Genomic DNA, 27283 nt, shown 5'->3' on the forward strand with positions numbered 1-27283 from the left:
TGGGAGGGAGGATTGGCACACAATTAGTATTTACAGTGTGTTTACCTTTTAAAGTACTGCTAAACGGGTTGTACTAATGAAGAGTTGATTAACATTTTTTATTATTTGGTTGCTTTTAGAATACACCTGCCAGATGATTAAAATGAGCCTAATTTAATCAGCATGGTACTGTACACCAGAGATAATTTAAGCTAATGTCAAGGACATCTTCATCTAGCCTGCAGAAGATGCTAAAACAATGAACAGAGCAACAAACACTTCAGAAAATGTTTGAAGCCTCCCAGCTGTGCCCCAGTGGATATTTAAAATCCACCCTCTTCTCTTTCCTTTTGTATGCAAATTAATCTGAAAGTCATTTTGTAATGTTACACGGGGCTTAGATATTTATAAAATAGATTGATTGGACTTTGATCTTTTGCTAATATTGGCTCCTGGTTGTCGGCGAGCACACTGACCGTTCAGTGTGTGTCATCACCAACTTTCAGTGAGGACTATGTTCTTGTGCATTTGGGGGTGGGGTGGGGTTGAGACTGGATCTGTATGCAATGGCTTATCTGTACTTGACTATCTTCCTGCTTCAGCCTTCGGAACACTGATAGGACAGGTTTACCACCCACTCTCCACGATTGGTGCCTTTGAACTTGAAAATAAACCAATTTTTCCTTTACATCTGAGGTCACCCGCTTTCGTTTTATCTGTCCATCTCCACATCTTAATAGAGTCGTGTGAATCTCCTTTATCCTTTGAAGCAGTTAAACTTCTCTTTATTTTCTGGTCATGCTTTTAGACGGAGCTAAGTTGCCAGTGGGTGTCTTGTTCAAACAGTGAACTCTGCACTCCCAGGATTTACTGACTCCCAAGTGAATTTCCCATAGACGTGGCAGGTTGCCTTGGAAACAGGCTGGTTTTTGCACTGAAAGTGCTGTCTTGTATTAAGTGCAGGATGATGCTCTGCTGACCTCTGTTGCTTCATCCCAGGCCTGACACTGAGTTGAGGTTTTCTGTGACTTTGTTCTCCTGACTGACTCAACAACAGCCACTTTTTTTTTTTTTTTTCCTAAGCTTGGTTGAATACAGTCTCCAAAATGTGAGACTAAGTGATTTTTCAGATTTCTAATTTGGGGTGGGCAGTGTTGGAGCATTATTTGCAAAAACAAACAAACAAACAAACAAACCCCCCAAACCAAAAAAATCTCCAAAGTTTTAAGGTGAATAAGACTGGACTGGCAGGACACTTTTATGGTTTATCTCCTTTCTTTATATATGTTACTGGATCAACTGAATACACTCTTGAGTTCCCAAACATAGATGGAAGTCACCTGTGCTCTCAAAGACCTCTGATCCAGCACAGCCTGCCAAGTGAAGCCTCCAGAGAGAACTTTGTTATGAGGCAAAGAAGGGAAGTGTGCCTGGCCAGTGGAACAGGCAGGCTTCTGGCTCAGGAATCTTCACTAGCTTAAGAAGTAAAGGAATAAGGCAAGTCTCCTAATTTAGGATCACAGCTTTATTTTTATAATCTCTTGAAAGAGAGACAGGCACTTACAGGCAGAGGGAGGCAGCCTGGGGGAGTTGTTTCAGAGACCTCTACTGAGGGAAAGCTGGAGTAACCACTTCTGTCAAGAAAAGAATTTCAGGTTGAGCTAGTATGAAGCAGAGTGGAGTTTGTTAGGAAAATGATGTAATGCTTCCAAAATCTTCAAGAAAAGGCTTTCATACAGGTTGAAACTGGAGTAAAGAGAGACAGACTCACAGGAGACAATAAACATTGTATATGAATCTGGTCTTCTTAAGACAGCTGTATTTTAAGGATAGCTTTGTATATGATTTTGTTGGTCTTTGAAGTTACATTGTTCAGAGTATTTGAAAGGTTCAATAACAATGTTTTGCTACACACTCTGATTTCCTTTAGCAAAACAGATTATGAGGGTAGAGAGTACTTTGTATTATACATGTTGCAAACGAGTAAAGTAGGCTGAAGACATAGGTATAGAAAAGTCACAGAAATTCTTCCTACACTTAGGTTACAAGGAGGGAAGAAATGTTTTGACTAGAAGTATGGTCCATAGTCTTGTTTGTAGAGAAATATATGTTGTTGAGGTTGAATTACAAGTCACATGTTTAGCCTTTTGCATGGTTCTCTGGCTGTTCTGATACTCTTATTTGAGGGCTCTCTTGGTGACAAGAGGATTATTTCTGCTAGCACTTTGTTTAGTTGTACCCTGGACAACTGGTAAGAGACTCCCTTCCTTCATCTTTTTGTTTTTCCAACTAGACCCAGTGGTGTAAGAGATGGGAGTATAAACTGCCTCACATCACCACACTTCTGGGTTTCTGGATAGAGCATTCTGTTGTGTCATGGGTTCATAAGACAGATCCCAGAGGCAGGAGAAGATGCCGGCAAGCCTGGGCCTGAAGAAAGCAAAGCCCTCTCTTAGGAAGAAGACTGCATTGTTAATTCACCCACACTTACTTCTGACAGTTCAGTAATGTCATGACAGGGACAGTAGATATTGGAAGTGTGTGTGTGTGTGTGTGTTTGTCCTGAGGTAAGTTTGATTATTGACATAGCCTATACTGTTTCCAACACAGTCTAGCACTGGCTCCAATGTATTCTTTTGCCCAGCTTGTTGACTAGTTTAGTTGAAATACCGACTGGCCTGCCTGCCTCCCTCCCTTCCTGCTTCCCTTCCTCCTTCCCTTTTAAATTCCATGATTGATACTGAGCCACACTATCATGATATTCAGATTGTTTGTGATTATCTTGATGTCCACCAAATATAGTCAGCAGGTTTTAGATGGTGAGCTCAGAATTGCATTGATTGAGGTGAGGGTTATCACCTTTGGTTAATCAAGAGACTCCCAGCTAGAGGCTTCAGGTGTCTGCAGACTATGACCATTGGGCTTATTGGTGTGGGAGGTGTTCAGAGGCGGGGAGATAGTGAACATGGAGTATTGGAGGTCCAGGAGATTTGATTTTCAAGCCATTCCTACTTTACTAGCGCTCTGGATAGCCCAGCTCCTCGGTCTTCACTTTCCTTTTCTGTTAAGGAGAATTATTGCACATAGGATGTTTGAGCTTCTTTGCCTGGTTATATGTTGATCTGAACATTTTTCCTAGCAGACTCCTCACCCCTTCTGTGGCCTTTTTGTGATCCTTTAAAACAGAAACTTTGGTATTTGTGTGTGGACTCAAACCACACCAACTGGGTTTTTTATTAGTCTTTTGCATTTACAATGCATATATACTACCATGAGCTAACTAAATCAGGACTACCAGTTATATGCTTGCTGGGTCACTATTAGTTTCTTCTTTCTACTGTGAAACATCACTATAAGACAGAGGCTTCATGTGTGTGCTTATGTGTGCTTACGTGTGCTTACTCACATGCAGTTATAGATGGAGAGAGGTGACCTTAGCCTTCACAGGATCAGCAGGGCCACAGCCCTTACTGGGGCTTGTGGGGCATTTTTTTTCTTGCCCCTTCATGCTGTTAGCATTCATTGGCTCAAGGCTCTCACTCTTTATCTTCAGAGCAAGTGGTCAGCATCTCTGTCCATCATCACAGATCTCCAACTCAAGTCAGGGGAGGTCTTTTATAATCTTATGCTCCTCTCATTAGATGGGGATTTTAACATCACCTGGGTTAGCTCTGTGTTTTCTGGTCACTAACCTGAATCCTGTTCGTAAAGTTGTATTGGTCATGGCAAGTAACTTAACACCCACTGTTGTGTTTATAAAAAGATAAAGAGAAGGGTATATGTTCTATGGAGGTGTAGTCAGGTATGGGGGAAGGGGGTACCTCAGCTGGTCCATGCTGAGGCATCCCTCCCCGCTGAGGGACCAGACACATGACAGTACAGTATAGAACAGAGTTTATTAAGGCCATGAGGAGGGGAGTTAAGAGGGTGGTAGAGGCAGAGAAAGGAAGGAAGGAAGGGAGGGAGGGAGGGAGGGAGTGACAGACAGAGCGAGAGAGCGAGAGAGAGAGAGAGAGAGAGAGAGAGAGAGAGAGAGAGAGAAAGGAGAGAGAGATAAGAGAAGTAGAGGAATAGATAGAGGCCTGTCATGAGCATGTGGAGAGAGGCGGGGAAGGGAATGGGGAGAGAGAGAAGGGAGGCAGAGAAAGAGCAAGAGGGCAAAAGAGTGTGAGGGGGGCAAGCAGCCCCTTTTATAGTGAGTCAGGCATACCTGTCTGTTGCCAGGTAACTGTGGGGCGGAGCTTAGACAGAATGCTAACACCTACCACTATGAAAGATGTGGACATCATAGTTTTGCTGTGAGGCCATTGCTCTGCCTATTGTAACTATCATCCTGTTTCTCACTTCCAATAAAGAAGCATTTGGAGCTAGGTGGAGGCCCATAATGCACCAGCCACCCTCAAAAGAAGCCTGAGCTCCTCTTAAAGTGCAGTTCTGGATTTAGCCACTCTGCTTCGGCCTTCTCTGCTCATAATTTCAGAGCAGTTTGTGGTGATGTGTGATGTATATCTACTAGGCTCCATGGGGAATGTGTGGCATCCAGTAGAGTGTGTTTACATGTAGCTTATCCCATAATTAACCAAATTTAGCTGGTCTTTTTCCCCCATCATACTTATCAGATGCTAAGGAACAGAAGAGAGATTAGCTAGTAAGTATTAAGTTAACAACTTCTAGAACCGGAGCGTTGATTCACTAGTTAGTTAAGAACAGGCACTGCAGGTCTGGAGAGATGGCTACTAGTTAAGAACAGGCACTGCAGGGATGGAGAAGTGGCTACTAGTTAAGAACAGGCACTGCAGGGCTGGAGAGATGGTTCACTAGTTAGTTAAGAACAGGCACTGCAGGGCTGGAGAGGTGGCTCACTAGTTAGTTAAGAACAGGCAGGTGCTGCAGGGCTGGAGAAATGGCTCAGTAGTTAAGAAGAGGCACTGCTCTTGCAGAGGACCCCAATTCAGCTCCTAATACCCATACCAGGATACTCATGGCCACACCACATCCAGAGGATCTAACACCCCTTCTAGACTCTTGAGGTTATCTGTATGCACCTCCCCACCCCCACTCCAGGCAAGCATAATTAAAAAACAAACTTCAAAGTGAATCTTAAAGAATGATCTAGTCCATGGATAGTTGAAGATTCCACCTGCTAAAATACGGAGTAGAGTCATGTCTTAGAAACTTAAACTGCATTTCTTTTACTTTTTGAAGGGCATGCAGGGATTTCGAATCTGTGATGTTTTTGTGGAGGTCTCGTTTTCTTTTGCTGTGTTTCTATATGTATTCTTGTAGAGTAGCTTTTCTAAAATTATAAATCCTTCCCAATTTAACACAAAATTACTTCATTTCTGCACCTGGCACTTAAAATTTGGTTTAAAAGAAAGCTGTAAAATTGTGTGTTATTGGCACATTGCAAATCACCAACTGTGATTCTGCCACTGAGATTCACATAGCATTTATTCACGACACAGTCCAGATTTTTTAATCTTGTGTTTTCTCAAAATGCTGGGGATAATTATTGAGACTAATATACATGTATAAGCACTTCCATATTTGGCATTTGGAGACTTGTTTGTAATTTTCCATCTCCATTTTCACTCTGCAGAAAGGACTAGATTCTTAAGAAAATATCTCACAGTTAATAACAAACTTGAATTTTAATTATCTCCAATTATACATCAAAATGTCAAAAATTGATAGCTTTAAAATACATATGAAGAGCTATACAACTTGTATAGGATGTGATATTTAAATCAATGTAGGACCCCTCTGTTCTGATGAACAACTCAAAATGGGTATTGTTAGCTTACCTGGGTTACAAATGTACCTGTCTTTATTTTGGAAATTGAAACTTTACAATTGTATGACAGCAGAAAGTCAGTAATCTCTTGTCTGGAGGGTCATAAAGACATCACCACATACCAAACTGTATCTACTGCCTATTTTTATAAATAAAGTTTTGTTTAAACAGAGCCATGTTCATTTCTTCATGTGTTCTTTATGCTGTTCTCATACTACTAGAGCAGAGTCATGGCAGATATGTTATCAGGAGCATAGCTCTGGAGGAATCTATTTTCAGAAAGAGAACCGTGACCTTTGTTGTCAGGAGACTTCTGTGCCTCTGATGCAGGGGGATCTACCAGTCACACCAGGAGGACAAAACTTAATTACAATTTGAAGACTTGGGAGTATACCTACAAACACTGGCCTTGTTTCTTTAGCTGTCAAGGATAATTTTCCCATTATTTATTACAAGGTTGAGCTGCCTGAGGTCTCACCCTTCTTTGCATGTGATGTTCCAGTAATCAGTCCATCGTACATCGCATCTCAGCAGAGTCGCCTGTTTCCTGTTTCTCTGCGACTTGTCTCTGTGACATATGTCTATGTAATGTCCTATGTCTCTGTGACATAAGGATAGAAGCTGTCTAGGAAATGAAATGCTGCACATTTCTGTGGATGTACCTCTCTGTCTTTTAATTACAGTGTGGACCACCTTGCAGTGCTTCAGTAGGACAGGTGGTTCCTTGAAGCCTCAACCCTGGTTCTTCCAAATCCCTGGAAAGCTACTGAGTTGCTGGACACCTTGGTAGTGCTCAAAGAACTGTGCTAGTTCTGAGGAGTAGCAGAGCGATATATTTCGCGGTATTTTGTGACTACAACTAGCAGTTGAAAACTTTCATTTGAGATAATTATAAATTTTATAAAAGTTGGGAAACTAGCTACCCGATGATTCCAGATCACTTCATCAGCTCCTTACCTTCTGCATCATCTATAACCAGAGGCAATTATTATCAATATAAACTGACCCTTCAGCTCACATGTCAGCTGGTTTTCAAAGTTTGTTTAGATTTTGCCTCTCTTGGTTAGGTTAGACTTTTTGGGCCCTATATCTTTCGGAGCTTCCCATAACATGTCCTAACTGTTCTTCTTTGATTTCCTGTTTACGAGATTTTATCATTCTTGCCTGATTTTTTTCTGACTGTTGTGCTCTGAATCAGATTAATCTTTTTTGGTTTAATGTCCTCCAATTTAGACTTACCATCTATTCTATGATTAAGTTGAAGAGACACAACTGGCGGGAACAACAGCCACACAAATGGCCTTCTGTCCTTTTCTCGGGGCGGTGTTCTAATCACTGCTGATTTTATGTATGGAGAGTTGTGTTGTCAACCCTCTCCATGGCAAAGGTAACTTACCTTTCTTCTTTTGGTTGAGACATATAATATGGAAAGTCTTTTGTGACAGGTAAACATACCGCTTCTCTTTCTATTCTCACCATCTGCTTTGGCATCCATTGGTAGGTTTTGTCTGTAAGAATTATTTCTATGGATTTCCTAATGATAACTAATGATAACTTTATTTCCAGTATTGCGTATTCATCCATTGTTATTTATCTACTTATTTATCTTTTTAGACTGGGTCTCATATAGCCCAGGCTGGTCCTCATCTTTCTCTGTAGCCAAGAATGAAACATATTTGAGATAGACAATTTATTCTACTTCTCTTTATCGTTTTCATCCTGTAACATTAGTGTCTATTGGTAGATCTTTTTTTTCTGTGACAATTATTTCTGTGAACATTCCTAATGATAACTCATATTGTTATTGTTTCTTATTTGTTTATATGTATCCATTCATTTATCTATCTATTTACTGGTGAGACAGAGACTCATATAGCCCAGACCAGTCTCTGATTCTCTTGCCTCTTCCTTGGAAGTACTGGGATGACAGGATTTTGCCACTATGTCTGGTTTATGTGATGCTGGGAATGAAACAAGGAGCACTGAGCATCCTAGGGAAGCCACCTACAAATGAACCATGCCCCAACCCCACTCTTGTCTTCATTATTTGGATACTACAGCTCTCAGCTCTCCACCATTGTTTACGCCATCACAGATGCACAGGTGTGTTATTTGTTTTTCAGTTATGGCCTCCTGGTGGAATTATTTATTTGGTCCTCAGTTATCTCAGCTTTGGTTGTAGGGGAGAGAGGGAATTTAGGTTGTATCTGCTTCCCTCTGGTGTAGCTCTCTTGTCTTTCGAACACTTGCTCACTCTCAGCATTGCTAGACACTCATACTCAATGTGTGTTTTCACTGTTCCACTTTCAATCAGCTATTTTTCAAGATGCCTTGCCTTATTAGTGAATGACATTAGAAACCTAGATCTGGGCATAAAGTGTGCTCATTGATTCTGGGATGCTATTGCTTCTCAATGCTGGGACCTCTTCGACTAGAGCTAGGAGGTTGATCTGTAACGTTCATATACATCATCTTTGTATGCCCGGCCACCTGTATGATCTAACTGGCTACCCATTAGACCACAGTAGATCTAGGAATTTTCATTATCTCCATGAGATCATAGCATAATGCTTTTCTCATTTGTTGGTGTGGAAGAATGTACTACATTGCCAGTCATGCACAATTGTAGCGATAAATTATGTATGGTACATTTTATCATTATTGTAGAGTATATTATGTCCTATAGAAAAGCTTTATGTTCAACAGTATGCCTTGCTATGCCAAAAATGGTCTCATACATCTGGTACTTGCAGTGTTATTGATTAATGGCCCATATCTAGTGATTGGCCTATTCATCCAGGTCAGCATAGGTATTCTCTAGGAATCTATGATGGTGTTTACAGTAATGAAGTGGTGGCTTACTCATGGGAGCCATGAGTTTCTGCTGAGCCCCAATTCCAGTCTAACACCACCGAGCTCGTTCCAGCTTCTCCTTTTCGGCAACTGCTGTTTTTGACAGTGAAAATATTGGCTTTCGCCATCCAAAATATTTTCACGTTTTTGTTCATTCCTGATCTGTGCATTTGTGAGCAGAGTGGGAGCTGCTAGACTGTATACACGCACGAAGCAAAATTGACTCCCTGGAATAGTGTGTATATATATGACTGTTCTTTAGTATTGAGCTTTATTTTAAATAGCAGAAATCGTGTCATTTCACAGTGAATCTAGATGGTTTCTGTTTTAGGTCATGTATTTGTTTGCAGAATGGTGAATGGCTGGGATTATTTGCCTTATTGCCACATCCTCAAAGTCGGCACCTCATGTTGCTGTCCTGAAGGATAACTGATTTCAGTTAGTTGTTTGTGTTTTAGCTAATGAATCACAATCATGCCTTTGACATGCAGAGCTCTTCAGAAGAGTCCTTTCCCTCCCATTGCCTTGTCTACTCCCTTTCTCCCTCCCTTCTTCCTGCTCTCCCTCCCTCGCCCTTACTCTCTCCCTACCAAATCAAACTCATGCCTGTAAGTGACTCATTTCATTGGTTTTTCTTTAATTTTTATACAGTAATGATAAGATAGGAGTATATTTTTTAATATCTCCTTCCTTATATGTGAAGAGCAGCATATATGTGTGCATTCAAACATGGACACACACACACACACACACACACACACACACACACACACACACACACACACACGAGGCTGGGGATATGGCTCAGTTGGTAGAGCATCTCCCTAGCATGTAGGAAGCATCTGCCTAACACGTAGCCTGGTTCAGCCTTTAGCATTAGAGGGTGTGTTGGGTTAGTCTTGGAATCCAGGACTGAAAAATGAAAAGTGAAAGGCATCATCCCTCGGTTCAGCAAGTTGTAGGCTAGCCCAGGCGACTGGAGACTTTTAGGGGTGAGAAAATGAAAGAAGGTAAAGGAAACATACAGGTATACATGCGTGTACACAGATCTTCTTTATATTTAGTGCCATATCTGTGTTTAAAAAAAAAAAAAAAACGATTTAAACTAACTCCTACCCTAGCGTTCTGGGATGTCACTGTGTCTTACTGTGTTTATACCTGTGAAATTTTTAGATATAAAACTCACTTCCTAGAAACCTGTGACTGGAACATTGGCCCTCAGGGAAACAATGTTTCACTGAGGTTGCAATTCCTAAAAAGCTAGCATTCTTGGATACATCCCTGTCAATATTTTCTCCTAGATTTGTCTCAGCATGGTGGAGTATGTGGTAGTGATTTTGATGCCTTCATTCACAAGTGCCTTTTTTTTTTTTTTTTTTTTTAAATCATTTCCAGCTGGTAGCAGTGTTTGATGAACAGGATCCCCACCATGGAGGAGATGGTACCAGTGCCAGCTCCACGGGAACCCAGAGTCCAGAGATATTCGGCAGTGAGCTGGGCACCAACAATGTTTCTGCTTTTCAGCCTTATCAAGCCACAAGTGAAATTGAGGTCACGCCTTCAGTCCTTCGGGCAAGTAAGTGAGAGTTTTCTGTATTCTGCACATTTCATCCTAATTCCCAGGTACCCTAGCTTCTTTTTCTGCCTTTGCTCCTACAAATGGAATTCTTTGTATTTATTAGACATTGGTTACAGTTTGAACCTAGGCCAGTATATTTTACACAAGAAGCCAGCAGTTATGAATCCGTTCATAGATGGGTTTAGTTTTGTCTGTAGTAGAGACTTTTGCTTGTTGACTAAGGGTAAATTATGATAGATTGCAGGTATGTTACCCTGCACTGTCTTTATAAATAGAAATAACTAAAGGCTTCTCATAGTCCACCCCATTGGAGCCATGGCTCATAGTGCGTGTATTTCATGAGAACACTAGCAAAGAAGAGACCTTGGCACCAAAGTTGTCTGTGGGGTTTTCAAAGAGAGGGAATTCAAACCTCAAGGAAAGTTAAGGACACAGTCTATGTTGTGTCTTGTTCCAGGGACTCTCAGTCTCAGGATATTTGTTTGAAGAATTCCATAACCATTCTGAACAGTTTACTTAGAAATGTGAAATATTTTTTTCTAGAAATAATACTTGTTTGTAAAATTGCAGAGCTGAGCTTCAGTTAACAGTAACAAGGTGTTTGTTGTTCAGGTTACTTATAACTTAGGTCAGGCATGGTGGTGACTTACACCTGTAATCCTGCTATCTGGGGCTAAGGCAGAAACACTATGAGTTGTAGCCACAATGGGACCTTGTCACACCCACATTCCTTCCACAAAGAAAAAAGTTTAAAGCTCATTTATTTTACTTTAGGTGTTTCTGCTTAAGATGCCCCCAGTTACTTCAGATTGAGTACTTGGCGTGGTTTTACTGACTGCGAGTCTTTGGGTGGTGATTTTCTTTCTATAGTTGATTATATAATATCTAAATCACAACATGGGTGATTATTTAGAATGTGTATTTTATTCTTCTCGAATGTACTCTGATTTCTTTTTCTTCCCTCACTGGTGTGGTCAGTCACATTTCAACAACTTGGTTCTATCTGTTTGTGAGCTGCCTGTGCTTCCTCCCTTGCTTGCCCCTTGCTTTTTGTCCTATCTGTGTAGTCAGCTAGAAGTTTAAAATACTCAGGCAGCTTGAATCTGAGTCCAGAACTAAGCACCCAAGATTCAGAGAGTGAAAAGAAAAATAATGTTCTTATAATTCTCTCAGAGACCCTGCATAAAATAAAGGAAATCTCTACAGAGGCTCATACAGGAGGAAGTGAGAGATGGATACTTTGCAGAGGTGAACTGTCTCCTCCAGGAAAAGTTCAAGGATAGGAGTGGTTCAGATTTCTCAGGGGTGTTTGTTTGTTTTTACATGCTGGCTTAGTTTTCGTAATGCTCAAAATGTCTTAAATTTCCAGACAGCAGGGTACAGGTACCTGTTTTTTGGAGTCTTGGCAACATTAGTTGGTTGTTTTTTTTTTTTTTTGTTTGTTTGTTTGTTTTTGTTTTCAGAATTGAGCTTTTCATACTTTGACTGTGTTAACAGTCAAAGGAAGATTCCAGTAAATTCGGGAATGCTGTATGCCCTGTTGATATCGCAGCTTTTGGAAACGGTGCTGCTGTAAAGTGTTTGACAAAGTACCTGATTAGTTACTTTATATCTTAGTATCTTTTAAATCTTTTCATTGTTAACTATTTTAAAACTTTATTAAGTCCTTAAAAAGACTTATTTTAAGTCTTTGTTTAAATCTTAAACAAAACTTTATTTTGTTTCCTGAGATGTTCTTTTAACTTTTAAGGTATTACTAATTTGATAATTTTCAGACTTATCAGACAAAGTAATATTTATTAAAAGATTATACCATAAAGTAAATTCCCTTCTTTGCCTTTTTCCTACTTTTTTGTTTTTTTAACTCTTACTGTGTCTTCCTGTGAGTGCTGTGTGCTTGTGGGTACATGTGCCATAGCAGATATGCAGAGGTCAGAGGACCACATCCTGAAGCTTCTTTTCTCTGGCATCTTTATGTGGTTTTGGGGATTGAGTTCATATCAGCAGGCTCATGCAGTAAGTACCTTCGAGGCTTAGCTGTCTGACTGTTCTGCCTTTTCCTTTTGATCTCGGATTTTTCCTTACCTAAGAATATAGAGATCTACTTAAAGATTTGTTCACAGATAGACAAGACTAAGGCTCTTTGGCTTAGTGATCTAGCCTTTTAACAGTTAGCTGATATTAACATGTTATTTTTTTGATCTGATTTAAATATATATTGAAAGTGCAGATTCTATCTTATTGTATTTGCTTTGAGCTGTTAAAATAGAGCAAGGCATACAAATGCTGTTCCCAGAATTTCAAATAATTGCCTTCTCACTGAGTAAGCTCCATTCAGCATCCACAGCCCTGTTGTGGATGCAGTCTGATTATTACATGTTGACAAGGTCATATATCTATTAATTGGACTGGAGATGGGATACAAAATTGCTGTAATTATTGTAATTTTCTAGCTAATTGTAGGGTTGGTAGTGAATATTTTACTTCTGCATAATGAAAACCAGTATTCCAGAAGAAGTTGTTTTATAGGGTATCAGGCATTTTGTTTTATATCTTTGGTGATTTTTGCCCAACACGTACGGATCCACCCCAGTTCCACCACGTTCACAGACTCAGGGAGAGCAATTCTTAGCTTCTCTCCACTCTGGTTGTCGTGCCTCTGACATTGTTTGTTTATAAATTGAGCATTCTCCTTTCAGACCTTATAGCAAAGGTTGAATGATCTGACGCAATGGGAAGAGGACTCCGGTGCCTCATATCTTAGCTTGTACCTGCTTGAGGTACTCCCTGAAATGAGCATTTTAAAGAAGCAAACACCTGTGGTTTATGGGTTTTGCTTTTGAGTGCGGAACTAGGTTAATTATGGTTGAGTGTGCTTAGTGCTGTATTATGGGCTTATATAACACACTTGCTCCTATACTGATGTTCTATTGAAGCTAGGCTGGCCTCCCATGGTGGGAACCAAATTGACATTTTAAAAATAGTGGATTGTACATAGAGTAATTGCATTGTCTGGGTGTGGTGGAGAGGGGCGCAGCGTTAACAAAGGGCTGCTGGGAGCTCACTATAGTGATGGTAAGAGTAGGGTGCTGCCCGTTCCCTGCTGAAACACAAACTGGGGGAGCAGGTAAAAATTGCCAAACCTAATGAGCGATTTGGCGGATAAGACGGGCTGTCAGGTGATGGCAGCTAGCTGCCTGTGCCACATTGTTTGTTCCAAAGGATGACGTTTAAATACCACAAGGAGAAAAAAAATTATCTTTTCCTAGTGATAATTTGGTATCACAAAGAAGTATGCTTCGTTTTTGAGGTTTCTGTCTCACATCCAGCAGTGTAGAACATTTTCATCTTTGCCTGGTCACAAATCTCATCTATAAAAAAAATGAATAGACTACATTTAACACACTTCACAACCAAGACATACTAGGCTTCAAAGAATACAGGTAAGACGGAGGTGGCCAATGTGTTGTCTGATGTCAGCCTCTCATCTGTGATCATCCCATTGAAATTCTTCGAAGTTACATTGTAACCTTATCAGGGTACTGTGCTGTTGGTACCCAGGAAGCACCAAGACATGTACACATGGGGCTGCCTCCTCCCCGGTGAGGCTATGGACATTGCGTTGTTTGAAGGACTTTTGAAGATCACAGGCTTTTAAAACATGCAGCCCCATAGGAAAATTCCCATTGCTTGGCAACAGGCTCAGTGAGTTAAAATAATAGCATACGTGTGTTTAAGGCACAACCGTAGTTTAGGTCTTTAATTAAATTCAATAAAAGAATTGTTGCTGAAAATGTACAGTGTCAGACAGCGCATACATGCCACAACATATTTATTGGTTAATTGCTGAATTTTCAGATAACTTGATTCGAATGTACCTTTGCACTTTCTGGCTGGCATCAGTTTTTTTCGATTTATTTTTAGGTAGAGTGACTATTAGGGTCTTGCTTTTATTTATGTCTGTGAGAAGTATCTTTGCTTGTTGCTTCTCTGGTCTTATACATGCTTAGTATGTCCTCTTCCACGGAGCTACACTCTAGTCTCAAAGTGTTTAAATTAAAACACCACACACACACACACATACACACACACACACACACACACACACACACACACACACCTCGTTAACATCTATAATTGCACTGAGTGTGACTTGTATATATAAAGATATTACACTGCGTGTGATCAACAGTCCAATAGCCTGAAAAACAATGTCTTCTTGTGCCCTGTACCAACACATGTAACTCTGGCCTTGTAGACCATTCTGGTCCCTCTTAGGACAGACCAACCTGGTGGGTTTCAGGTCACCTGTGGGGTCCCCATTGCCTTGACATGTATTCCTGAGATGAAACCTAGGTTTCTTTCTTTCTTTTTTTTTTTGTTTTTGTTTTTTTGTTTGTTTTTGTTTTGTTTGTTTTGTTTTGTTTTTCGAGACAGGGTTTTTCTGTGTAGCCCTGGCTGTCCTGGAACTCACTCTGTAGACCAGGCTGGCCTCGAACTCAGAAATCCGCCTGCCTCTGCCTCCCAAGTGCTGGAATTAAAGGCGTGCGCCACCACTGCCTGGCCAAAACCTAGGTTTCTTAAGAAGTTGCTTTTGAAATTAGAGGCAGGTCATGTGGAACTGGACCCTTCTACAGAAAGTTCTCTCTCCTTCCACATCTGCTATACATTCAAAGATTACCATTCCTGCCTCAAAGATTTCTTCACTGCACAACCACTTTTCTGTCACTTTCTTGACCTTGAGTGCCTGACTTGATCTTTCTTTTTTTATGGGACTCTACTCGCTATGACTGATTGTGCTGCAGTCTATCATACTGAGAAATGGTTGTTTACACCTGAAAATCTGTGATGTTAGTGTTGTCATGGTTATGTTAAGGACATTATTTAAATCAGAGGTAAGAAGGCCTTTTTCAATGGCAAGAAGTATGTTGTTACATATACACACACGCACACACACACACAACTACATGAAAGTTTTTCGGTACACACTGTACAATAGTCAATATACAAAGTATCTTTGTTTCCTTCTTCTGTTGCATCCCTTGCTCAATCCTTTATGAAGTATGTTGCTACACATACACAACTACATGAAAGTGTTTCAGCACACACTGTACAATAGTGAATATTCAAAGTATCTTTTTGTTTCCCTCTTCTGTTGCATCTGGTGCTCAATTCTTTATTCTTTAATTTCAATTCTACACATATTGTGAATTACTGTCTTTTTGAAATCCTGCACATAAAATCTCTTTCTCTGTTGCACTTGACATAGATCTCTTGGCTCCCCCCCCCCCCACCCCCCTTGAGGATATGTTTGCTTATTTGTAGTTCTCAGAGCAATATTTTTGAACATCAGGAGTAGTTTTGTATCCCTGTTTAATTTGATACTGTTCGGCTCTTGTCGCCAGCTCATTTTGTCTCAGAACCACTGAGTCAGATTCAGTGATTGGGTGAGTGAAAGCCTTTGATATTGTAACCTCTTCCTCTTCTAGGTGTAACTAATGGTCTCTGGGGGATGACATTTTAAAGGATGAAAATGTCCCTGAAAGTCAAAGTCATTTTGTTTTTAATTTTTTTCTATTGATTTTCAATTATTTATCAGTTTATTGCCTACCATGAGAGTGAGATTTCTATCACTGACAAGCACCAAAGGTAGCCAGTGTCCATAACTGATCAAATTATTTATTATAGCTTATGGATTCAGTTTGTAGCTCTCTCATCTTGCTGCTCAAGCCTGTGGGTCTCTCTGTGAATCATGGCAGGAGTTCAGTGAATGCTTTGTAACTGCCAGGAAGTAAACTAGAAGAGAGTTCAGGATTAGGGTCTCAAAAGGGTTAGGGTCTCACTCATAAGGGAGTGAGCCCTCAAAAAAAAAAAAAAAAAGTAATTTTTGAGGGCTCACTCCCTTATGACCTGCCTTCCTTCCTACAGTCTCGGCTTCTAGAAGGTTCTAATATTTCCAAGCAGTGCTGGTGAACCTTGACTGCATGTTGTGGCTTCTGAGGGACATTTCTCATCCAAATTGCAGCTCCCACAGACAGACTTTCTGCTCTGTAAAGAGTCTTAATTATGTATGATTACATGGTGGCTGGTGAGCACAGACGTGTGGGTGCATAGTAGGGTGCTCAGATGTGTTGCAGAAAACCTCTTTAGGAAATAGATGTTTTATAATAAAGGTCTTTCAGCATTCTGCATTTGATGTGTCCTTTCAACATATTCATCTTATATTTGAAAGCTGAGCTAAGTTTAGAATTGCCTTTGCTATCCACGTTCCCCCTCCCCTGCTGTTTCTGCCTCTTGTTATAAGTGCAAAACGTTGGCCTCATTTGTTCTTAAATCTCATCATATGTAAGTTTTCTCATTGGCCTCCTTTCTCCCATTCTCTCTGAAAGGTCTGGGATGTATCTGCATCTTACACACCATCTATTCTAGGGCTTCACAGCTGCATGTATCTGTACCCTACACACACCTGTGTGTTCTAGGGCTCCACAGCTGCATGTATCTGTACCCTATACACCCGTGTGTTCTAGGGCTTCATAGCTGCATGTATCTGTACCCTACACACCTGTGTGTTCTAGGGCTCCACAGCTGCATGTATCTGTACCCTATACACCCGTGTGTTCTAGGGCTTCACAGCTGCTTGTATCTGCACCCTATACACCTGTGTGTTCTAGGGCTCCACAGCTGCATGTGTCTATACCCTACACACCTGTGTGTTCTAGGGTTCCACTGATGCTTTCCTTTATTTCCTCAACCTTTTCTTTCATTTTTGAAGACATTTTTCATTTTTGATAGCCCTGGCTATCCTTGAACTCACTCTGTGGACTAGGCTGGCCTCAAATGCAGAGATTTGGCTGCCCCTGCCTGCAGAGTGTTGTGATTAAAGGTATAAGCCACCATACCTGGTTTAAGTGTGAAGTGGCAAGCACAGCTGTCAGAGGAGTGAGTTGCTGCCTTGCAGTTGTACTGCTGTTCACTAGGTGTCTTTTTTTGCCTTTGAAGTAGTTGCCTATTAATGACTTGGTATATATGTGTATATCAATATCCTAGTATTTAGATATACACACTGTAAATATACATCTATAAACGTGCTTCTGTCTAAGTATATACACAGAGCTGTCGATGAGGGTATGTATGGAAAGAGTTTACAAGTATCGAGGATAATGATTTTTTTGAAAGTTAATTCTCATGTTTAAAGATGGAAAATTACAACTGGATCAGTCAGGGCAGCTTGGACCAACAGTAATCTGGAAAAGTCCGTGACCGAAGGGTGTCTCAAAGCTAGGCTGAGTTATGCAGCCCCATTATCACACTTAATTAAAATGTCATTGTGGGCCTCAGCTGATCCATTGGCTGATTTGTTATTTAAATCAGCTGGAACAGTATTTATTTTAAATATAGAGTTTGCGATAATGAATTGGAAAAGGATATTATGTTGCTTGGCAGTGATGTTTCAGCCTGAAGATTTATGACTTAGAACAAGGAAGAGCAGCTGGTGATTAGTTAGATTAATAGTGCATGGATATCTAGTAGGATTCTTATTGGCCAAATGGTTATGGTTATGTTTTAACTGGAACAAGTGGGTTGGGAAAGGAAGACAGAAGCAAAGTCCCCAGTGGATCAAAACTCAGGAGAACAACACCATTCTGACTTCTGACTTGTAGGCAAGGCTAGGGAGGGATCTCAAAGCCTTGGTGATGAGGAACCAGGAGATTGCTTTGGTCAGAGAAGTGAACTCCTCTTTGCTCCTTTTTGTCACAGTACAGATGCAGATGGCTGTGAGCCACCATGCAGTTGTTGGGAATTGAACTCGGGACCTTTGGAAGCACAGTCAGCTTCTTAAGCACTGAGCCATCTTTGCTCCTCTTTAAAGGGAGTTTTTTTTTTTTTTTTTTTTCTCTTTCTTTCTTTTTAAATCTGGTAGCCCTGTGTATATGCTTCTTTCTCTTATTGTGTGAGACAGGGTTTCATGTTGCTCATACTGGCCTGAGGCTGACTTTGAACTAAATATCCTTCTGCCTCCACCTTCCAAGTACTGGGATTATAGGTATATGCTGCCATGCCTTTCCATATGTTTTTGTTTGTAGACACATACTTCTAATAAAGTTTAATTTTTAAATTAGACATAGTAATACATTGTCTCAGTTACTGTTCTGTTGCTGTGAAGAGTCACCATGACCAAAGCAACTCTCTAAAAGAAAGCGTTTAATTGGGACTGGCCTTGCTTATAGTTTTAGAGGGTTAGTTAGTCCATGTTCATTAAAGTGGGAAGCTGACAGGCTGTAGCTGAGAGATTTACATCTTTACTCATAGACAGCTGGGTAGGCAGGCAGGCAGGCAGACAGACAGACAGACAGACAGACAGACAGGAGACAGACCTTGCCTGGTGAGGACTTTTCACCCCCCAGTGACACACCTCCTACAACAAGGCCATACCTCCTAATCCTTCTTAGACAGTTTCACTTCCTGGTGACTAAACATTCAAAAATAAGAACCCATTGTAGCCATTCTCATTCAAATCACCACAGTTAACAGTAATTAGTAATAACAATTGCAATAATGTGATGTGTGTAGGTTTGTATAGGCTCGGCCCAGGGAGTGGCACTATTAGGAGGTGTGTCCTTGTTGGAGTGGGTGTGGCCTTGTAGGTGTGGTCTATAAGACCCTCATCTAGCTGCCTGAAAGCCAGTATTCTGCCAGCAGCCTTCAGATAAAGATGTAGAACTCTCAGCTCTTCCTGCATCATGCCTGCCTGGATGCTGCCATGTTTCTGCCTTGATGATAACGGACTGAACCTCTGAACATGTAAGCCAGCCCCAATTAAATGTTGTCATTATAAGAGTTGCCTTGGTCATGGTGTCTGTTCACAGCAGTTAAACCCTAACTAAGACACAATGTAACAATATACATGTGATGGTGGTATCCCTGTCCTCTCCTAACCCCACACGTTAGGAGGGTTGACAAAGACAACTCAAGAAAGCAAGGGTTAACTTTTGGCTCACAAGTCAAGGAATGCAGCCCATCAGGGCAGACAAAGCATGAACCCTGGAGTGTGGGGCAACTGGTTCCATTATATCTGCAGCCTGTAAGCAAGAAAGCAAATGATCAGAAATGGGTCTGGTTCTCGAGCTCTCAGACCCCATTATTCCTCCCATGCTGGTGCATATTTACCCCTGGAAGATGTCACCTCCTAAAGATACTGAGCTACTACTGGGGACTAAGTGTCCAAATATATGATTCCCGAGGGTGTGTGGATAGCATATCTAAACCACAACAGTCCAAACACCCATAGATCGAGTGGCTGTTACTGTACTCAGAGTTTCACACAGCACTTCTGATGTACACATGCTTGCACCAATCCTGAATGGTGCTGGACGTAGCCCCCAGGTTCCTGTGCATGCTCAGCCAATGTTCCAGTGTGATTCCCCTGACCCTGCTACATGGACGGAGCCATTGTTCTCCATGATTGGTGCCTGCCTGTGCACCAGTGATGACTTGAACAGGGTACACAGCTGCTGTTGGGTTGGCCATTTTAAGTATGTCAAGAAGGAGAACAGCGGCACTGAGGGTTAACCATGGAGTGTTTCACTCGTGCTTTGCTTTATTTAGATGATCACCAGTGGAGTGCTGTTTTATGAAAAACAGAATTCTGACCATTGTTATATAATTCTGTTTGGTTGGTTAAAAAAATACTCTGATTAAAAAGATGTTTGTTCCGTTTTTGGCTTGTTTGCATCATTAGAAAAAATTTTATGATAATTACTCACTTTTGTACTGTGTGAAATTTTCATTAGGGAAATTGTGTACAGGCAGTGAATACTGAAGCGTGGGACTGTTTCACCATCCTGGTCTGCGCTTCAATTTTACTTCCTTGTAGGCCCTGTTAGCCCAGTAGGAATCCTCTCCGATGCTGACCTCTGCCTCAGCTGCCATTCTTTACCTAGTTCAGACCTTTCTACTTTTGATTTCTTAGGTTAGAGAGGAGTTGCCTACATGAGTGTTTTAGTTAGGGTTTTACTGTTGTGAACAGATACCATGACCAAGACAACTCTTACAAAAGATTAGGGACTGTCTTAGTTAGGGTTTTACTGCTGTGAACAGACACCATGACCAAGACAACTCTTACAAAGGATTAGGGACTGTCTTAGTTAGGGTTTTACTGCTGTGAACAGACACCATGACCAAGACAACTCTTATAAAGAACAACATATATTTGTGGCTGGTTTACAGGTTCAGAGGTTCAGTCCATTGTCATCAAGATAGGAGCATGGTGGCATCCAGGCAGGCATGGTGCAGGAGGAGCTAAGAGTTCTACATCTTCATCTGAAGGCTGCTAGTGGAAGACTGACTTCCAAGCAGTTAGGGTGAGGGTTTTATAGCCCACGCCCACAGTGACACACATACTCTGATAGGGCCACACCTTCTAATAGACTTCCTGAGCCAAGCATATATAAAGCATCACAATGGGCATTTACTAGCTTTTAAAGAATTGATGGGTTTCTTGACTACCACACCCGCATTTTACAGCTAATTTTGTGCCTGTCTCTAGAGCATACAGGTTTTTGTTTGGGTGTTGTAGGTTTTGTTTTGTTTTGCACATGCCTCATGGGAGAAACATAAGTCCTTAAGGCCAGGAGTTCAAGATTAGTCTCAGCAACACTGGGAGACCGTGTCTCAAGAGGAACAGAAAGAATGTGCTACTTTTCTTGTTTGTATGCCGACAGGCTCCACGGTGCTAAAGTTCAGGTTCTTCCTCCTAGCTGGTGAGATGAGCAGATTAGTGTCCTTGAACTGGGATTGTGGAGGTTTTCCAGGGCAGCACGAGATCAACCATTGTTTGTGCCTGTGGAGACATCACCAGCACTACTCTCTGTGTTTAGCATCAGTACCTCTTGCCTTCATTGTGTCTTTTCTGCTTTGTACATTGCTCCTAATATGCTAAGCCCACCCACTCCTTAAATTGTAAGGTAAATGTGAACTGGGATTATAAAGATATGGACTGCATTCTGGGAATGTGTCACACTTGATGATCTTTCTGGGCGATTCCACAGAATAGCAATAGGTGCGTTTACTTCCAGAGCTTCAACTGGCAGGCCGAAGACTTTTCCCTGATGAGAAGGTGAAGGAGTCTTTTTTTTTTAGGTTGCTCGTCTTTCGTGATTTCACAATTATGTCAGTAAAATATTTAACTTGGTTTTCCTTTTTCTCATTTAATTGAGTGGATATATGTTAGTCCAAAATGGGCTCCGTTGCTGGTATGTTCTATACGGGTCTCACGATTAAGTTTTAAGGTGCCGAGTACCATCGCTTCTTGGTAGACTCTTCTCTTTGCTCTTTTAGGAATGCAAACATGAAAGAATCATGGTTTGTCAAAACATAGTCTAATCTTTGCAGATCTATTCCATTTGGGGCATGATAATTTATAACCACACTTTGCTTTAGAGAAGTTGTAAAATCTGAGGTTTCAAAGGGTTTTGAGTTTTGGGACATTTTTCCATCAAAGAAGAGTAGCGTTCTCTGGGTGCCCTGCCTCCTGTGCATTGTGGGATTGATAATTGAAAGGCAATTGCTTGGAATACATTAATTCTAATTAGCTCTTCAGTGTACACTTTTTAATCTACTACTTCCTGGCACGTTAGAGTCAGTGCACATATTATATTATTATCATTATTATTATTTCAAATAGGTCTCATACATCCCCAGGTGGCCTTAAACTTGCCCTGTAGCCACAGATGGCCTTGAACTTCCTCTCTCTCTTCAATTCTCAGGTGACAGGCCTATACCACCCACTCAGTTTAAGAGGTGCTTGGGATCAAACCCAGGACTTGAGGCAAACCCTCTACCAACTGAGGCATATCTGTAACCCTGTCTCCCTTTAATTGTGATGCATTGAAGTTTACCATATACATGATATTGATGTGTTACAACCCCAAACATGTTGTTAATTGATGAGCAGTTGTATTAGTTACATTTTCATTTGTTTGTTTGTTTGTTTATGATAAAAAAAAAGCATGCCCAGAAGCAACTATTAGAAGAAAGCATTCTTGGCCTATGGCTGTCTAGGTAGGGCAAGGCATAGTAGCAGTCAGCAGCTATAGCATGAAGTTAGAGAGCATATATCCATTCACATGTAGGAAGCAGAGAGAGAGAGACACAGAGAGAGACACACACAGAGAGACAGACACACATATACACACATTCAGAAGAGACAGACACACACGTATTCACAGAAAGGAAGAGAGAAACAGTGAGAGACAGACACACACACACAGAAGAGAAGACAGATGCACACACATACACAAAGAGAGAAAGAGACAGAAACACACACAGAGACAGAGAGACATATGCTACACACATATACACACAGAGAGAGACAGACACATATACATATACACATATACAGAGACAGACAGATACACACACACAGAGGTGTGGGGGGAGAGAGAAACAACTCAGTCTGGAAATAGGGTAAGGTCATAAACCCTCAAAATGAGCCCTAGGTGACAGGCTTTTTCTAGCAATGCTGTACCATCTCCTCAAACACCAGGAGTTCAAATACCCCCAACTACGGAGGACATTGCTTAATCAAACCACATTATATATTGATATCTGAAATAACAAGTCTTTTGTAAATTTTTTTAAAAAAATGTGGGAAAGGAAAATGTTAGGTAAGTTAAAACTATAAAAAAAGGAGCCATTTTACCCATATCTGATCAAGATGTGGACCTTGACATCTGCGTGCTGATTCATAAGAATGGGAAAAAATCCAGTCTGCATTTCATTATTAGCATGCTTTGTCAGGCTCCTGGAGACCTGCACAGATTCTAGCTCCCCTTTCAGTCCTCTGGACTCTCAGGGTACACTTATTTTTCTTTTAAAGCTACAGTCTCAATATGCAGGCCAGATTACTGCTGATTTTGTATCTATAGCTTGGACTGGCCTAAAATTTGGAATCCTTCTGCCTCAGTTTCCATTAAAAGTCTCTGCCACCAAGCCCAGCTTAAAGTTTTAATTAATTACTGTGTTGTTTAAATTTTCTTTAAAATTATTTTATGTGGTATATGGATAAAGTATGGTAACCTCCTCTGGTGTGTTCATTAACCAGTAAGAGAATCTAGACAGCTGGATAAAAAACAAACCAACAGAGACAGCATGTCCAAGTGAACTGAAATTAAGGTATAAGAATGTGTTCACCAGTATGTGCTTCTGCCTCTGGGAATTCACTTTTCTCACAAGCTTTCAACTTGATCCATGGTAGCTCTCAGCCTTCTGTTATTTTAGCTTTTATATGTGAGCAAACATATATAAAAAAGGGAACACACCCAGGTCAGGATTACACAACAATCACTGGGACACCCAGGTTAGGTTTGCACAGGGATCACTAGGACACCTAGGTCAGGGTTGCACATCGATCACTAGGACACCCAGGTCAGGGTTGCACACTGATCATTGGAACACTTAGGTCACAAGGTTGCACAGTGATCACTGGGGGCCCCAGGTCAGGGTTGCACACTAATAACTGGGACACCCAGGTTGCAGAGTCTCACACTGATCACTAGGACACCTAGGTCAAGGTTGCACACAGATCACTGGGACACCCAGGTCAGGGTTGCACATGATCACATGATCATTGGGTCACCTAGGTAACAGGGTTGCAAACTGATCACTAGAAAACCCAACTATAGGGTTGCACACTGATCACTGGGACACCCAATTCAGTGTTGCACACTGATCACTGGGACACCCAGGTCAGGGTTGCACATTGATCACTAGGACACCCAGGTCAGTGTTGTACATGATCACTAGGACACCCAGATCAGGTTGCCCACCATTCTCATGCTATTAATGCCATTCTCACAATGTTGGTGGACTGCCCCTGGAAAAGAATTGCAGCATTTTCTCTTTGCTTTGTTCTGTATGTATAATGGAAACAATTTCTTTACTTTACTATTTATTATTATTATTTACATTCTACTGTTTGTTTTCTTAATTTACCAACCATCAGGAGGCAGATTATCAGAAAAAAAACCACTTTTCTAATATTTGACTATAGCTACTAAATTGATGGATTTCACTGGATTATTGGATAAGTTTCTAAATTAATGAAGTGTTTCTCTGAGAAAGTTAGTTGGGTTACAATAGTGATTGTCTCATAGGACTGCAGCACCATTCAGTCTTGACTGAGAGCTTTCCTTACACATTTCTTATCCCAGGGGCGGGGTGGGGGGAGGGAACCAAAGCCAAAAATGCTCCTATCATAGAGATAAGACAGAATGTTCCATTGTTATAGAAGCTGGTAAACACTTAGATCTTAAATTAGCTGTGCGGTATAGTGTTTCCAATATCCTTTTCCTAAGATTAACTGTCAAAGTTCAAGGCCTATAAAGAAAGCATCAACTTGCCTAGAACGTAGTACCCATCTCATCAGCAGAATTACAGACCAGCCCTTCTGTATTTCATCTATTAAAAGTCACAAGCTAAGAGGTTTGTGAGGTTGAATTCAAGTGCCCTCTGTGTTACAGAGGTGGGGAGGGGAACAGGAGGCAAGAGAGGGATATCCAGCTGTTTTCGAGGAGAATTGTACTGTTACAATGCCTTGTGGAGATACCTCACAAAAGCAACTTAAGGAAGGAGTGGTTCATTCTGTATTAGTTTGGTCAGTATAGTCAGTATAGTCTATCACAGTAGGGCATGTGTTCACAGGAGCTTAAGACAGCTCCTCACATTGTCTCTGCAGTCAAGGAAGAAGAGAGATGTTTCCTGGTACTACTCACATTGTCTCTGCAGTCAAGGAAGCAGAGAGATGTTTCCTGGTACTACTCACATTGTCTCTGCAGTCAAGGAAGCAGAGAGATGTTTCCTGGTACTACTCACATTGTCTCTGCAGTCAAGGAAGCAGAGAGATGTTTCCTGGTACTACTCACATTGTCTCTGCAGTTGGGAAGCAGAGAGATGTTTCCTGGTACTCACTGCTTTCTTTTCATTCAGTACACCATGCTAGCCCAGAGGAAGGTCCCACTCACACTTAAGGTAGGTCTTTCTACTTCAATTAATCTAGAAGCTTGCTTGCAGACATGCCCAGAGGTTTGTCTCCAAGCTGATTACAGAGCTTGTCAAGTAGGTAATGAATTTAACTATTACAAAGGGCTTTCCTTTTGAATGAAGACCTAAGCATGCATGGGGTCCTCTGTGTGCCCCGAGATGCCCAGAGGCTTTATCTAAACCACAGTCTCCTCACTCTGGGTGATTCTTTGAGTAGTGAATGTCAGCTCATCCTTGCTATAGGGAAATAAGGAGGCAGATTAGAAATCTGTACTAATGTAGATAAATTTCATAAAACCAGACAAGATTGATGACTGACCCTACTTAATTCAGAATAAAGGGAGGGAATCTAATTTTTCTATTTCTCCACACCCCGTTTGCTACGATGAAAATGGCATTATCTTTTGAATCATTTCCAATGAAATGATTTTCAATATTGTTGTCTTTGTGACATTTGAACAATTAGAATGCATTTCTTAAGCCTACTGGAAATGCCACAATGCTTTTTCTTGTTTTCGATTTTTCCCCCAGTGGTTCTCTCTGCTTGTTGCCTAGGAAACCACTATTGGGTTGAATTCTTTTTACTTGGTTGTCAGGCCACCAGAGTGATAGGTAAAGTTGTTTAGATTTACTGGTGTAAAACTGCTACTTAAATATTAGAAATATTTCATCAATATTAAAGCAGTTTATCTCTCCAATTAAAAAGCGGCCGACTCTGATGCATTTAGCATACTAAACAGAGGATTGTTAACTGCTCTGATTGTGACTGGAACTTTATTTTGTAGCAGATTTATGATAACATTTGTATTATCACAGTGGGTTAGTGCTAAATATAGCACCTTGATAAAATCATATGTAAATGTTTGTTTATTTCTTTGGGGGAGTCTAGATATGAGCTGTGATTTCCTAAAGTGTCAATATAAACATAAAATATGTCACAAAAATTCCATTAGATGTTAGAAAATTTAGGTTTTTCTCTGTTCACTGCATTCTTTTCTTTCTTTCTTTTAAAAAATATACTCATTTCATTTTATGTGTGAGTGTTTTTACTTACATGTATAGGCACTGTGGACATGATTAATGCCCACAGAAGTCAGAAGGAGGCATCAGACACCCTGGTATTTGAGCTGCAGATGACTATGAACTACCATGTGGGTGCTGTAAATTGAACCTGGGTCCTCTGTGAGAGCAACAAGTGTTCTTAATCACTGAGCCATCTCTGCACCCCCCTCTTCTCTGAGCTCTTTAACGATTTTGTCTTTAAACTTTCAAAGTGAAGTTGAAAGAAATGACGCCACCCCTGATCGTGTCCTGTATGGTGTGATAAAAGGTTAATCCAATCGAGGGTATCGAACCAGAGTTTTGAGATTATATTTTTCATTGTGTTAAGTTAGCTGGTCTACAGAATTACCAGAGTCTTAAATTCAGAGAGACATGTGTTTGAACAACACAGTAATCAATCACTATCCTCTTATAGCCTCTGAGCTTTGAAATAAGTCCAAAGGGACTTGATTGAAATAAGCCTTAAACAGTGGCTTCTGTATAGGGCACCCTAGCAGTCTTGCTACTCCGGGCAGGATCTGATGACTTGCTAAAAAACCCAGAATTTGTAGACCCACTGTTAGCCATTGGCATTGGAATCTGTGTTCTTAGCTGGATCCCCAGGCCTGACCTGTAGTATATGTCACCATATTGGATGCTCACTAGAGATGACCACAGTACTTGTGAGAACATGCTAGATTCCACGTACACTAAATCTTTAATACTTCTGGGTATTTCCCTGAAGCCAAGCATTTCATGAAATATGTTCAGATCTTCTTTATGACAAACTAGTGAAACACACACACACACACACACACACACACACACACAACAAGGTTCCTTTTCCTTCAGTATGACACTCCTCCTTCATCAAGTCTCCTAGCGAGACAATAAACTATAATAAATTAAGATCCTCTGTTGTTTCTCAGCCATACCTAATAGGAAACTATCTCATTCTTAATTCTTTCCCTGGACCTCCTTTCTTTCTGTCAAGAATG

The 27283-nt window shown here is 40.8% G+C and overlaps 1 protein-coding gene across 13 annotated transcripts in view; it reads left to right on the forward strand.

Moving 5' to 3' along the window:
• The window catches only part of Pard3 (par-3 family cell polarity regulator), a 551101-nt gene that overhangs the window by 202036 nt on the left and 321782 nt on the right, over positions 1-27283 (forward strand). For all 13 annotated transcript variants that reach the window (XM_034522100.2, XM_076916063.1, XM_076916061.1 and 10 more), the window contains one exon: positions 10022-10202. In XM_034522100.2, coding sequence (XP_034377991.1) covers positions 10022-10202 — 181 coding nt within the window. The remainder of the gene's footprint in view (positions 1-10021; positions 10203-27283) is intronic.

This window comes from Arvicanthis niloticus, chromosome 18, assembly GCF_011762505.2.
Source record: "Arvicanthis niloticus isolate mArvNil1 chromosome 18, mArvNil1.pat.X, whole genome shotgun sequence".
Classification (NCBI taxonomy): Eukaryota; Metazoa; Chordata; class Mammalia; order Rodentia; family Muridae; genus Arvicanthis; species Arvicanthis niloticus.